The sequence below is a fragment of the Kogia breviceps genome, chromosome 16 (genome assembly GCF_026419965.1).
Source record: "Kogia breviceps isolate mKogBre1 chromosome 16, mKogBre1 haplotype 1, whole genome shotgun sequence".
Lineage (NCBI taxonomy): Eukaryota > Metazoa > Chordata > Mammalia > Artiodactyla > Physeteridae > Kogia > Kogia breviceps.
In genome coordinates, this window is record NC_081325.1 from 9448238 (window position 1) to 9463753 (window position 15516).

A 15516-nucleotide genomic window follows, 5' to 3' on the forward strand; every position below is an offset into this window, starting at 1 on the left:
TAATGAATGCGAGAAGAATTTAGATAAAAATGATTTGTGGCTTTTCACTTTACATCAAAGATCATTACTCAGCAATATACATATTGTATTTTATAAATTAAGGTACGTTCATTCAGGGTAAACTCAATACACAGACCTGAAAATTAAAACATTCACCAAATAGTGTTCTAATTTATTTTATGTTACCTGAAGCTTTAAAATGAAGGCAATTAGAGACCACGGTACACATGCACTAGAAAATAGCACCTATTTGTTTATTTAAGCTCAGTCGTATTATACAGAATTTCAGAAAAACAAAAGAACTTAGTAACTTTAGGAATGATTTTTGTGAATTATGAAGGGAATGTCACCTCTGCAAGTAATACCTGAATAATTTACTCTAAGAAATTTGGGAATAATATATAATGTAAAAGACATTCCAAAAGAAAATTTCTTCAAATAAAAATGGAACTTGTGCACTAATTTATTCAATATACGTAGCACATGCTGCTAACGCAATATCCTCAGTTTTTGTCCTGAAAAACTCAGATCAGGACCAATGACTTCCAGATCCATGTGTCTGAGTCAGGGTTTGTTGTGGCAACCAAAACAGCAGCAATAAAATAGAAATCTCAGTGGCTTACAACAATAAACAGGTATGCCTTGCTCACGGGTCTGTGGGTCATCTGCGGCTCTTCTGGGCTTGGCTGGACTCAGGTTCAAGCATGCTGCACGTGACTCTCGTTCTGGCTAGGGGGTGTGGGGGGAACCAAGCCACACCACACAAGCACATTTAAAGCCTCTGCTGGAACGTGGCACATGCTACGTCTAGTCACATTTAATGGGTCAAAATCAGTCTCACGACAAAGGCAAAAGTCAATGCAGGGCTTCCCTGGTGGCGCAGTGGTTGAGACTCCGCCTGCCGATGCAGCGGACACGGGTTCGTGTCCCGGTCCGGGAAGATCCCACGTGCCGCGGAGCGGCTGGGTCCGTGAGCCACGGCCGCTGAGCCTGTGCGTCCGGAGCCTGCGCTCCGCAACGGGAGAGGCCACAACAGTGAGAGGCCCGCGTACTGCAAAAAAAAAAAAAAAAAAAAAAAAGTCAATGCAGCGGAGAAATATCACTACCTATAAGAGGTACTGCCAAGTCACATGGCAAAAAGTGGGGGTGCATAATCCTTTTGCAGAAAGTGGAATAATCGGGAATGCTAATCTAATGTACCACAATATCTCTCATGTGCTTTTGAGTAACTATCCTCTTTTTGGTCTGGCCATGTACGTGTGGGCAGTATTCTCTCAGTCTCTCACTCAGGTACAAGAATCTGCTTTACTTCCTTCTGCCGTCAGCCTGACTTGAGAGTATCTTAATACTTCTGTAGAATAGCTGACATGACTTCTTAATCTCTCAATCCGTTATATTCAAGATATGCAGAGCACAGGTTTCATCTAATGGTCTTTGCATCTCAAACAGATTGTTCCCTTCTCTGAAAGGCCATTTAACTTCTTATCTGTATCCTTCATTTGGGTTCTTACTTAACTTTTTAATACATCTTTTGCTCCCTTTAAAATATAGTTTTCCTAGGAACACAGTTTTTAGTTGCCAGTCATTTTCTCCCAGAATTTAAATGCTTTTGCACCTATTCTGGCTTCCATCGTTGTTGCCTGGAAGTCTGCTAATATTCTAGTTTTCCCTTTGTAGCTCACCTGTTTTTTCTCTCTGCTTTCCTTTAAAGCCTTCTCTGTATATTTGATATTGCCCAGTTTCAACACCAAATGTCCAGATGTGGATTTATTTTTGTTTGCACTGCCTACTAGAAATTGTTCTTCCTATATCTGTAAATTTTATATTTTATCATTTCTAGAAAATTCTTAGTCATGATCTCCCCCAAATATTCTCTCTTCCTTGTTCTCACAATTCACTCCTTCTGGGACTCTAAGTAGCTAGCTGTATGTTGAAACTTTTCACTCTTTCCTCCTAACTCTTCTTTAATTTTGTTCATTCCCTGTTTATCTGTACTGCATTTTGGATAATTTCTTTACCTCTTTATTCCAATCTACAACTTCTTTTCTCAACTATGTCTTAATGACTACTTTTACCCATCCATTGAGTTCTTGAGTTCCACAAATATGTTGTTCGTGTCTAAAAATTCTCTTTGGTTCTTTTGAATGGTTTCTTATTTCTTGCTCATTTTTGTGATTCCATGTGTTTCTTCCTGTAAACATTTTATATTCCATAACTGATAATGTCAATATTTGAAGTTCTTGGGGTTCTAAATCCATTGCTTTTATTTCTGCTAAGTGTCACCCAAGTGTGCTTGGTTGATCTTTCATAATGAGCCTATATTTGGTTGATGTTAATCTGGGTAAACCCTGAGGAACTAAATTAAGGATGTTTTCTACAGAGTTTATGTTTCTATTTCACGGTGCTACACGGTGCCTCTGACATTGCTCAGCTTAATCCTCTGGGGAGGCTGAGGCTGAGCCCTGAGACCTTGCCCCTGACACAAGCTTGGTCTGAAAGTTGGTCTAAAAGTTGATATCCGCATTTCTTTGCACACACGTCTTGCCTTTTATGTTTGTTTACTGTTTACTGTTCTGCATTGCCGTTTCAGCGTTTTGTTTCTGTTTTGTCTTGTGCTTTTCCTTTAGATTTAATTCTTCTCATTTTTAACACTCCAGAAATGCATGAAAATTGTTTTCTGCAGGAGCTATTATTTTCAAGCAAGAAGGCTTTTCAGAGTGTCTAATCTACCATCCTGCCAGGAGTGGATGTCTTGGTGATATTTTTTTACTCTGGGTTTGTAGCTATGCTCCTAATCACTGAGCTTGCCAAGAGTTGCAATTCCCAGATAAATGGAGCATGACTTAAATTATTTTAAATATAAAATATCAGAGTTAGAACACCTAACTGAGACTTCCCTTCTCAAAATGGACCCTATTATCAGGACTGGTTTGCTTAATTGACTGACACTCTATGCTAATGAGATTATGTGATTCAGTTAGGTTTGCTCTGTTACAGAGTGCAAATAAGTCTGCTACCATTGCTGAAAAGGTTACTCAAAATATCAGTCTTGCTGAATGATGAGTTAATGATATAATCTCATGAAGAAAGGCTAACATAATTATAATCACAAATGCTTAGCTGGTATAGCTGAATAAGGTTTTACTATAACTTTGTGTATGGATGCTATTCAAGTGAACATTGCCGTTGTTGGCCTAATATCACGAGCGTGGGATTCTTATATTTATTATTCCATAATTTATCTTTTTGGGGAAAATCTTACCTATTATAATAATTCCTTCATTGACTGTCCTATGTCCTTTCCCTCAAAACAGAAAGTGATAGTAAACAGCTAATGAATGGTTTTTGTGAATGAAAGACTAGAGACTGGAAATGGAGGCATTTAACCAGCCTATATACAGTGTGAGTGTTTAGCAAATATCTTGATTGAAAATATTGATTTAGCAAGATAGTAAATTATAGTTTATATGAAAAATAGTCACACACTTCTGAAAGTGAATTACTATCAGGGTTTTCTGACCATATTTTAAATTTTCTGACCATATTTCATTTATATGAAAAACAATCACACACTTCTGAAAGTGAGTTAATATCAGGGTTTTTTGACCATATTTAAATTATGTTCTGGATTTCAGAACTTTATATGTAACAATGGCTTCTAAGATGTGAATTAAAGTTACAGTAGAGGCTAAGAAAATGCCCCTACCTCTCTGCCAACCTTGCCCCCCCCCCAATGTTAAACTAGGTAATTAGTCCTTTCAGTAAATAAATTCCCTTGAATTAGCGAGAATTATATTGAATTATGCTATTTATTAAATACTATATTTATATGAGCTTTTATACTGTTATTGCCAAAAATATGAGTGCTACCCACAGGAGATTGGAATGAAGGAATAAATTGATTCAGGCAAGGATCAATAAAAGAAACTTGTGCATATTTGAAGTTAATATCCAAGGTTGAATCAGTTTGTACAAGTCTTCTTCTCAGCTCTACATGAAGCACTCCCTGGAGCTTCCTTACCAACTGTGTCTCCAAGGAAAGAGTAGATCCATTCACCCTTATTTAAACACATATATTATATCCTTGTGTACCTTTCAGCCATTTGGGTTTCAGTTCAAAATGCTGGATACTCACACTAAGTAAATCAAAGTTAAAACATATTAAATGAAACACGTTTCAGTACTTGCACTCTCCGTCTTTAGAAACCAATAATGAATGAGCCTAACATGTTCTTAACTATTATTTATAATTATGGAGTTCTGGATTTTTTATGTTAATATTTCAAAGACTAACTTCAAAAAGCTTCACACAAAGGGACGGTGATTCAACTTTTTAACAGTTTAAATCTATTTCTAAGGCTTAATATTCACGAAGAAGTCGAAATTAAGTTCTTTGAAATCTTGAAATTTCTTCTTTCTCCAAAAATTGTGTTTTCATGGAGTATATATTTAAACTTCAAATAGACTTGTGATGGGCAATTCATGGTATTTAATTGCACTTAAAAATTCATGCTCAAAGTTTCAGTACCAGAAACTAGCACCCATCATCTTGTTAGTAGAACACACAACGTAAGAAAAACTGATCACTCTGAATTTTTTTTACATGAACTAAGGCAAATTTTTTCTAAAAAGACCTCGAGGTTAATGAAGAAAAAAAGGTGCTTGAAATATAAGAAAAAAACCTTGCACTACTTCTTTTCATTGTTTTTCCTTTATTTTCTTTGTTGCTTTCTCTTTTGGTTTGAAAAATAAGATGAGAACACATCTAAATGTATCTGGAAAAAGTCTTAGGGAATTTATCTCACTTCTTAAAAGAGAAAAGAACTAACTACATTATGTGATAAATAAAATATTTTCTATTTGAAATTCCCTTTGAATGAATCTTTATTCTATCAAAGGCTGGAATGAAAGAAAGAGCAATGAAAACCCCATCTCTTATGATTTGTGATGACAATAGCCATTTGTCACAGGATAGTTTTTCAGTGTTGTTTCAGTGTTGTTATGATTAATAACAACATATAAGCGAATCTGTATCATTCCCTTACAAAATCCGATGTCCAAATCACAACTACAGAATGTTTCATATGTCTACGTAGACATTTCTCAGAATTTCATAGACAACGAAATTCTACGATGTCCTTTTGTAGACTCGTTGTCATTACACGATGATCAACTGAATCCTACAACCAAAGTCCCTTTCTATACTTTAACTTGCACTAGCTATGCTGTTTTAAAAGCTGCTTTCAGGATGTAAGAACTGAATTATAATTAATATTTTCTAATAGGTATGCAACATGGGATTGAAAGCAAGAATTAAATTATCCATTTTAGGGCTTCCCTGGTGGCACAGTGGTTGGGGGTCCGCCGGGGACACGGGTTCGTGCCCCGGTCCGGGAAGATCCCACATGCGGTGGAGCCGCTGGGCCCGTGAGCCGTGGCCGCTGAGCCTGTGTGTCCGGAGCCTGTGCTCCGCAACGGGAGAGGCCACAGCAGTGGGAGGCCTGTGTACCGCAAAAAAAATAAATAAATAAATAAAAATAAAAAATTATCCATTAAAAAATATATATGGTTATAGAGGAAGTAAATGAAGTTTAAAATACTGTGTGAATGTCTTACAATAAGTAACTGTTAAACACAGGGCCGTATGTTTTAGTTATTACTTTCCGTATGTCATTTGAAACCATGTAAGTGCATTTGAATGGAAGTAGGCATTCTTCACGTATTTGCCAGTGAGTAGTTTTTTGGTCACTTTTTTATTGCATGAAAAATATGCTTGCAAAGAGTTTCGTCACCTTTTCAGTTTAAATCTATATCCCTTTCTATCTGAGAATTTCTGTATGTGTTTGGATTTAAATTAAGAGCAAATTGTACTACATGCTCTAAGGGGAACATGTTTTTAGAGTGATTTAAAAAAATGTTTCTTATCTAATAATACCAGAGTCTTATATATGTCTCTCTGTACATACTATAATGAATGAATGACCAAGAATACAACTGTAGATTTGAAATAAAATGAAACCAAAACAGAAAGAATGAAAAAGATAGGCTGCATAGTGACAAAGACCATCTCCTCTCGTGCCAGTAAAGTTCTAGCTATTAAGCATGCTCAGACCCAGGGGAGGCACTGAAGTTACTATATCAGAACTCCTTCGCAGGTTAAGGAGCGTACATCTAATAACTCAGTTGCTGTGAACCCCTTGTCAGTGTGCTGGTATCAAGCGTCTCTTCAGCCGCAGATTGATTGCAATGTTCCTTCTACTTCATTTCATCGTTCTGATGGATGTCAAAGGTAAGGCTACTGCTTTCTTGCTTGAATGAGTGCAATTCCAAAAGAACAGAATACTTCTACTTGGTTCTATCATATTTAGAATACACTCATTGCAGTGTTTGATAAACAGATACCCAGCTTGCATTGTCATTATCACTAGTTGCCTATAGTCCCATCCTAGCAATTTCTAGATGCAACAGATTTTTCATGGAAACTTGCCTTTAAATGTTGTTAAAATTGTAATAAGATAGCTTTAGAAAACAAGGTTGAAGAAATCAATTATAATGGAGAAATTGTGTTTAGTATTTGAAAAAGTGTATGCAATTAATAACTTAAAATTTTGCCTTATGAAAGTTCAACCTGTTCATAAACTTTATATAATTGTTAGTTGCTGTGTTTCATTGTTAACATAGTTAAACTGGGAACTGCAAAGCCAAAGACAAATCTAAAAATCAGTATCTCTCCCTAAGAGCAAACCTATGTAAAATAAAATAATTAAAAATGGACAAAAGTTACCTATTCAGATAATTCTATTTTCTGTTTTTTATTTTTAAACTTTTCATTTTAGCCAAACTGCGCATTTTCAGGTTGGCAGTATTTTTATTGTAAAGCTGAAAAAATAAAATTTCATCTTCCCCTGGTTTTAAAGAAAAATATAGACTTGTTATGAGCGTGTACACTTGTAAATAATCTATTCATCATACCCAAGGCACGTTGGGTTTATTATTATTATTTTAAAACGTATTTAAGTTCATAGTCTTTCTTAAAGACTTTTGATAAACCTCTGAGACTAAAGTTAGAATTCAAAATTATTTTTCTTTTCTGAGAAATTCATTTTAGGTTTTTAAAATGTTTAATTTTATTAAATGAAGTCAACTGAATATTTTAAATATTGAGATAAAATGCAGTATTTATGAGCAGTTATTTAAGAACTTCTAACAGATAAAAGATTTTTTAATATTTAAATTTTAGTTTGAATACTAAAATTTTGTTGCAAATTATTTTAAAATATTTTAATACATGTAACATGATTTTTGTCTTATATTTTAATCTTTCTTACATGAAAACCTAAGTGTTATCTAAGGAGAAACAATATATGAACTCATTTTGCATGTAATACAGTTGTAGAAAGCAGTCTACTCTTGATACAAGGCCTTCTTCCCTCAGAAGTTCATGCCCTATGCACATTTATAATATTCAATTCTTTTTTTAAGGATAGACAGTTAAAAAATAGGTTCTTGGATTCAACACACTTCATAGAGGTTATCTTATGCCCTTAAAAAATTCTTTAATGTACAAGACTGTAACTATAGTTAACCAGTTTTAACTGCTTTTGCTTATGGTAATGCATCTAATTGATTTGCCTTAGAAAAACAAAATCTTTATGAGAAGAAAAATATCTATTACTAAAATAATGTTTTAAGATTTACCACAAAGTAATGGTGTTCTTTAAAAAAAGAAGGAAAGAAATTTTAAACATGATTTTTTTCTTATTTCTAAGTAAATGTCATATTTAAAATCCATAGCATCAATCTTTTATTTAATTGTAATTCCCTGGAAATTTTTACTTTCTAATTTTATATTATTTTCAATTGATAATTTATATTTAAAATCATTTATTTTCAAAGTTAGATATGTTAACCAATGCTTTGATATCTTATTCCTACTTATAAAAATAATAATAATTTGCTATATATATTAACAAAACTTTTTTCTTTTTCACACTAAAATTAGAGTTAAATTAGTTAAAGCAGTTAAAATTATACAGTTAAAGCAGTAAGGCTCTTTATCATAAACAAAGAAAAGTCATTTAGGATTATGTAAGAGAAAAAATTGCTTTTTAAATTTAAACGAATATTTGTGATAGATTCTTAGACCAGATCTAAACAAAGGGAAAAGTTAACAATTATATGATTGTCTTTTCTCTTCTGGCCATGATCACCCTTGCATGCCTAATGAATAAATGATGCAACCATCTTAAGCTACAGACATTAATTGATAAGTAAAGATAACATGTCTTATTATCACTTTTTTCATGTATTTCATCATCCATTTATTCACTGGGTATCCTTGTTAACCAGCTTCGAACTCCCTCCAAAAAAAAAGGTTTTTATGGACTAATTATGAACAATATTGCAAACCAAAAAACATGGGCTTATATGGAAAACTGAAAGCATGAAGTATTCAGAATGCTACTGGATAACTACCAGCTGCTACTTATTCAAATAATTTGCTAACCTTGAAAAAGGCAGTCGTCAGAAGCAGGGCTAGAGCAGCATTTGGACGTGAACAGTATTTGACTGCCCCCTAATGGACTAGATCAAATCTCCTCTTGGTCCTTTCTCAGTAATGTCAGTTCGACTTGGATGCTGTGACTTAAAAAAATGTTTTTGAACTAAATTTTAATTTCACACAATTACATCCATGCTGCCGATAGCTGTGAAAATCAATTAGATTGCAGGAAAGTCATCCTGAGAGGCTAAAGCAGCACCACTCATGAAAAAGAAACTCACCTGCTTCAGGGCTGAATGGAGCCTGCTGTGAGGGAAGAGGAAAAATATCAGAAACCCAGAAGTTAAGGCCATTTGAGATAAGTTATCTCTAAAGGCACTAACTAAATGCATCTCACAACAGATGTTTATTCATTTGTTCATCTTACTGTGAATGAATATGACCAGATGCAGTAAAATATTTTTAAGGACTCTCACTTGAAGTGACAAAGTTGGCTGTCACCTGGATTTTAAAGACGAAAATGGGGATGTTGCTTCACATAATCTGATGTTGAAAAATGGCACATTCATCCTAAGAAATTGTGCCTTGAATAAAATTCAATTAACTAAGAATAGTTTTTGTGTACATAGTTATATGATGACAAACGCACAGATTTTTTAGGAGTATATATATGTTTGAGAACCCAAAACAGCTTGGTTTCCTTGTTTGGTAAAAATGTTGCTTACCATTCATCAGGCAAAATGAATGTGCTTGGTTTATGTAAGAAATCATAGTGGAGGGCTTCCCTGGTGGTGCAGTGGTTGAGAGTCTGCCTGCCAGTGCGGAGGACACAGGTTCGAGCCCTGGTCGGGGAAGAGCCCACATGCCGTGGAGCAACTAAGCCCGTGTGCCACAACTACTGAGCCTACGCTCTAGAGCCCGTGTGCCACAACTACTGAAGCCTGTGCACCTAGAGCTCATGCTCCGCAACGGGAGAAGCCACTGCAATAAGAAGCCCACGCACTGCAACGAGGGGTGGCCCCTGCTCGCCACAACTAGAAAAAGCCCATGCGCAGCAATGAAGATCCAACGCAGCCAAAAATTAATTAATGAATGAAAAAGAAATCATAGCGGAATTAGAGGAAACATTTTTAAGTGCTTTGTTCACATGCACCAATTCTTCATCCCTATAATTCTAGATGTTGTGTATGTATAGAAAAAAACTAAACTTGCAATAAATATTGTTCTCATCAGTGGTATATCACTTTTTTTGCCCAGGGAAGTTCTGTATTAATAGAGTATATTTGATAAGGGGAAGATAATGTTATCTCCCAGCTCCCCAGGTATGAATTCTTTCTTTTTTGGAGGGCTGGACATTTTCCTGAAGTTGGAGGGATTCTTCTCCCGCACATGTCTCCCAATGAGTGGTCTCAGAATTGCCTCAGCAGAGTCCACTGGAGTGTTCAGTTCTGAGCCGTAGTTTATGAGTGTCTCAGGGATTTTACCTTGTGGGTGATCCAGTTCCAAATCTCATGCTCAGTTTGCAGAGGCACCACCACTGCTTTCCCTACTGGCCGTGGGCAAGGGGCAATATTCAGATCACAACCTCAGGTGGTCAGCAGAGGCATTTCATCCTCCATGCACTGTTAGGGGCTCTGTCCCAGCAGGTAGCTTCATGTGGGTCCCAGCCTCTGCTGGTCAGGCTGCATTCAGCCACTTTCTCAAACAGGCATGGGAGCCAGATCTAACTGCTCATCCAGTCTAGGCTCCTGTCAACCAAGTGGGCTTAGCTCCTCTCACAACAGCAGCTTTTTCTCTGTTCTCGTTCTGTGGAGATTCTCTCTTCAATAAACTGAATATTTCAGTGAAAAAGCATAGTAACAGTCTTCTGTTACTATGTTACTACTGTTGTGGGAAGCATATTTAGGATTTGCTCACAATAGATCCATCTTTAACCCAAAGCTCAGTAAAGAAAGTAGTTTTTAATTCTTCAGGTTTTGCTTAATCAGAGATTGGACATGAAAGGGCATTCATTACACACCAGAGATTTGAAATCATGAAGTAGAGTGCCACACAACAGAAGGGGTTAGGATAGGAGAGGCAGCAGAATTGCAAGGATGCTAGATTTAGGGGTGAGCCGACCTGTGTTCAAGTCACAGTCCTGATCCTCTAAAGCCTTTGACCTTCAGCATCCCAGAGAACTTCTCAGCCATAGCCAAAGATCGGTGCAATTATTGAATTGCTAAGAATCGCTTGTGATGATGGTAAAGAAATAGATTCTAGGACTCTAGCCCCCACATAGATCTGATAAGTCTAGGGTGGGGTGTGGGACTCTGTACGTTTAAGAAGCATTCTAGGTGGTCTGATGAATCTGCCCTATAGGTCACACCTCTGGAAACACTGGTATTGCAGTTAGCACATCAAAATATGAGTAGGCTTTTTTTCGTAAGGGATGCTAATTCCTTGTTATACTCTTTGTGCATACCAGGATTGCTAATTGGATTCACTTGGATTATTTGACAGGTTAATACTACCTGAAAAGTCTTCTTTTTTCAATTTTGGGGGTTATAAGGACAAATTAAGTATTCAGCAAGGGAATAGCTGATCTAATGATCAATATACTGACTCAATGGACAGTAAAATTCAAAAAAGTATAATTCATACACAAGTTTAGCTATAAAGTAGTCTTGATGCTAATTACCACTCCCTCCTTAAGAAATAAGAAATTAGTAAACCAACGACACAGTGGTTTTGCTGAGTACACAAGAAATTAAAGATGATACAAACAGATGGAGAGATATACCATGTTCTTGGATTGGAAGAATCAACATTATGAAAATGACTACTACCCAAAGCAATCTACAGATTCAGTGCAATCCCTATTAAACTACCAATGGCATTTTTCACAGAACTAGAACAAAAAATTTCACAATTTGTATGGAAACACAAAAGACCCCGAATAGCCAAAGCAATCTTGAGAAAGAAAAACGGAGCTGGAGGAATCAGGCTCCCAGACTTCAGACTATATTACAAAGCTACCATAATCAAGACAGTATGGTACTGGCACAAAAACAGAAATATAAATCAATGGAACAGGATAGAAAGCCCAGAGATAAACCCACGCATATATGGTCACCTTGTTTTTGACAAAGGAGGCAAGACTATACAATGGAGAAAAGGCAGCCTCTTCAGTAAGTGGTGCTGGGAAAACTGGACAGCTACCTGTAAAAGAATGAAAGTAGAACACTCCCTAACACCATACACAAAAATAAACTCAAAATGGATTAAAGACCTAAATATAAGGCCAGACACTATAAAACTCTTAGAGGAAAAAATAGGTAGAACCCTCTATGACATAAATCACAGCAAGATCCTTTTTGACCCACCTTCTAGAGAAATGGAAATAAAAACAAAAATAAACAAATGGGACCTAATGAAACTTAAAAGCTTTTGCACAGCAAAGGAAAACAAACAACATGAAAAGACAACCCTCAGAATGGGAGAAAATATTTGCAAATGAAGCAACTGACAAAGCATTAATCTCCAGAATTTACAAGCAGCTCATGCAGCTCAATATCAAAAAAACAAACAACCCAATCCAAAAATGGGCAGAAGACCTAAATAGACATTTCTCCAAAGAAGATATACAGATTGCCAACAAACACATGAAAGGATGCTCAACATCACTAACCACTAAAGAAATGCAAATCAAAACTACAATGAGGTATCACCTCACACCAGTCAGAATGGCAATCATCAAAAAATCTACAAACAGTAAATGCTGGAGAGGGTGTGGAGAAAAGAGAACCCTCTTGCACTGTTGGTGGGAATGTAAATTGATACAGCCACTATGGAGAACAGGATGGAGGTTCCTTAAAAAACTAAAAATAGAACTACCATACAACGCAGCAATCCCACTACTGGGTATATATGCTGAGAAAACCATAATTTAAAAAGAGTCATGTACCACAATGTTCATTGCAGCTCTATTTACAGTAGCCAGGACATGGAAGCAACCTAAGTGTCCATCGACAGATGAATGGATAAAGAAGAAGTGGCACATATATACAATGGAATATTACTCAGCCATAAAAAGAAACGAAATTGAGTCATTTGTAGTGAGGTGGATGGACCTAGAGTCTGTCATATAGAGTGAAGTAAGTCAGAAAGAGAAAAACAAATACTGTATGCTAACACATATGTATGGAATCTAAAAAAAAAAAAATGGTTCTGATGAACCTAGGGGCAGGACAGGAATAAAGATGCAGTTGTAGATAATGGACTTGAGGACACAGGGAGTGGGAAGTGTAAGCTGGGACAAAGTGAGAGAGTGGCATGGACATATATACACTACCAAATGTAAAATAGATAGCTAGTGGGAAGCAGCTACATAGCACTGGGAAATCAGCTCAGTGCTTTGTGTCCACGTAGAGGGGTGGGGTAGGAAGGGTGGGATAGGGAGGGTGGGAGGGAGACGCAAGAGGGAGGAGATACGGGGATCTATGTATATGTGTAGCTGGTTCACTTTGTTATAAAGCAGAAACTAGCACACCATTTTAAAGCAATTATACTCCAATAAAGATGTTAAAAAAAAAAAGTAAAGGAGAACTGCTCACTGGCTATGCTTGATCTGAAATCACTTTGAATGAGTTTTTGTTCATTTTCAATACTCTACAGTATACCATTGATAAATATACCACAATTTTTATCCACTTTATTTTTTTCAAGGATGTTTGTATTGTTTCCAGTTTGGGGCTATTATAAGTAATGCTTCTGTGAATATTGCTGTCTCTCTGAGTCTCTTGGTGCACACGTGCATGCATTTCTATGGGCATGTACAGAGAACTGAAACTGCTGACTCATAAGGTTCTCAATCGTCAAGTTTAGTAGATAAAGACAAACTGTTTTCCAAAGCAGTTGTTCCAATTAACACTTCTTTTGCATAGCTTGACATTCTCACCAGTGTATGATTGGTAGTTTTTTAAATTATACGTAACCATACTGGTCATTTGATTTTGCATATGGTAATTTGCATTTCCCTGACTACTAATTAGGTTTATGCCTTCTCAGATGTTTTTGGCCATTTGGATATCCTCTTTTGTTTAGTGTCTGTTCAAGTCTCTCGCCCATTTTTCTATTTACTGTTCATCTTTTCTTAATTAATTTGTAGGACTGACCTCTCTCTCTCTCTTCCTCTCTCTCCTAACTACAAAACTTTTGGAAACATCTTCTACTCTGAGGCTTGCCTCTACATATTCTTAATGGTGACTTTGTTTTATTTTTATTTTGGGGTTAACAGAAGTTCTGAATTTTAATATAGTCTAATTTAGCTATCTTTTATGATTAATGCTTTCATTTTTTGTTTTGTTTTGTTTTGATTTCCCTTAAAATCCTACCCTAAAGTGATAAGTCTTTTCTCCTATATTATCTTCCAGAAACCCTATTGTTTCACCTTTAATCTTTAGGTCCATAATCTACTTGGAGGTGACTAACCCCCACTACTGCTCTGCAGTGTCACTTGGTCCTAAATCAAATGTCCATGTGTATCTGTATTTTTCTGAACTTTCTGAATTGTTGTATCATTATCATAAGTCCTGATATACAGGTAAACAGTTCTCTCACCTTGTGTCCCTTCTTCAAGACACAGCTAGCTCCTCCTGTCCTTTATCGTCACCATATGCCTTGGAGAAACAGCTTATCCATTTCTACGCACACATACATCTATACATGTACACTCCTGGATTCTTATTGGAATTGCTGTGAACCCATAGATCAATTTGAGAAAAGAATTAACTCCATTTATTTAGGTCTTTTTTTTTAAATGTCAGCTATTCAATTACATGTACAGAAAGCTGTTTTTTAAAAAATATTTCTTTATTTATTTTCTTTATTTTTTTGGCCGTGTTGGGTCTTGGTTGTGGCACATGGGATCTTCGTTGTGGCACTTGGGCTTCTCTCTAGTTGTGGCGTGCAGATTTTCTCTCTAGTCATAGCACGTGGGCTCCAGGGCACATAGGCTCTGTAGTTTGCGGCACATGGCTGTCTCGTTGAGGCACGTGAGCTCAGTAGTTGTGGCACGCTGGCTTAGTTGCCCCGGCGGCATGTGGGATCTTAGTTCCCCGACCGGGGATCGAACCCGCGTCCCCTGCATTAGACGGCGGATTCTTTACCATTGGACCCCCCAGGGAATTCCCCAGTTTGAGAGAATTAACTCCATTTATTTAGGTCTTTAATGTCTATCAGTAATTTTATATACTTTACCTAAATGTCTTGCAGGCTTTTGTTCGGTGTATTCCTAAATATGACACAACTGATGCTATAGTAAAAGTATTTTTTAAACATTTCACTTTCTAATTGTTTGTAGATGATATATAGAAATTAAATTGATTTTACAGAAATGTTGATAAACTCTCTAGCACTAATAATTTATTTATTATTTTGGAGTTTTTATGTTCACACCATATCATTCATGAATAACGACAGTTTTATTTCTCGCAACTTGTATATGGTTGATTTGCTTGCCTTGCCTCACTACGTTTGCTAAGTCCTCCACGACAGCCTTGAAAAGATGTAGCAATGATGGACAAAAAGTTACCATTAAGTATATTATATGCTATGGGTTTTTATTATAGAATATTTAAATATTTTATATAGAATACTCTAAAAATAGAATGTTTTCTATTTTTAGTTCGCATAGGTATTTTAAAGTCAGGATCAGATCATTTCCTCTCTGGAGCCTCTGTTGTAAGCAAAGTTAAAGACAAGTGACAAACTGGGAGAAAATATTTGTGAGTTATAGAACAGAGGGCTCACTGCCCCGAAGAAGTCTGGTCAACATTGCCAGATTTGGCTTTCTCACACATAGTTCCAAACACTGTGTTCCAGGCCACTAATGTCAGGAATGAACGTTTCACCAGTCCGTGAGCAAAAATAAGTGAGTTTTTTTGTAAAGCTAAATATATTCCTTTCAAAGGATTGTCTTTTCTTCTGTGCATATATTCTCTCAAATTTTTAGCCATAAAATACCATTTTTCTTA

General features: G+C 36.2%; 1 protein-coding gene across 1 annotated transcript in view; it reads left to right on the forward strand.

Moving 5' to 3' along the window:
* Positions 1-15516, forward strand: part of RXFP2 (relaxin family peptide receptor 2) — a 96115-nt gene that overhangs the window by 24322 nt on the left and 56277 nt on the right. The window contains 1 exon segment of the mRNA XM_059042189.2: positions 6156-6289. Within this exon segment, the coding sequence (XP_058898172.2) occupies positions 6247-6289 (43 nt within the window). The 5' untranslated portion in view covers positions 6156-6246.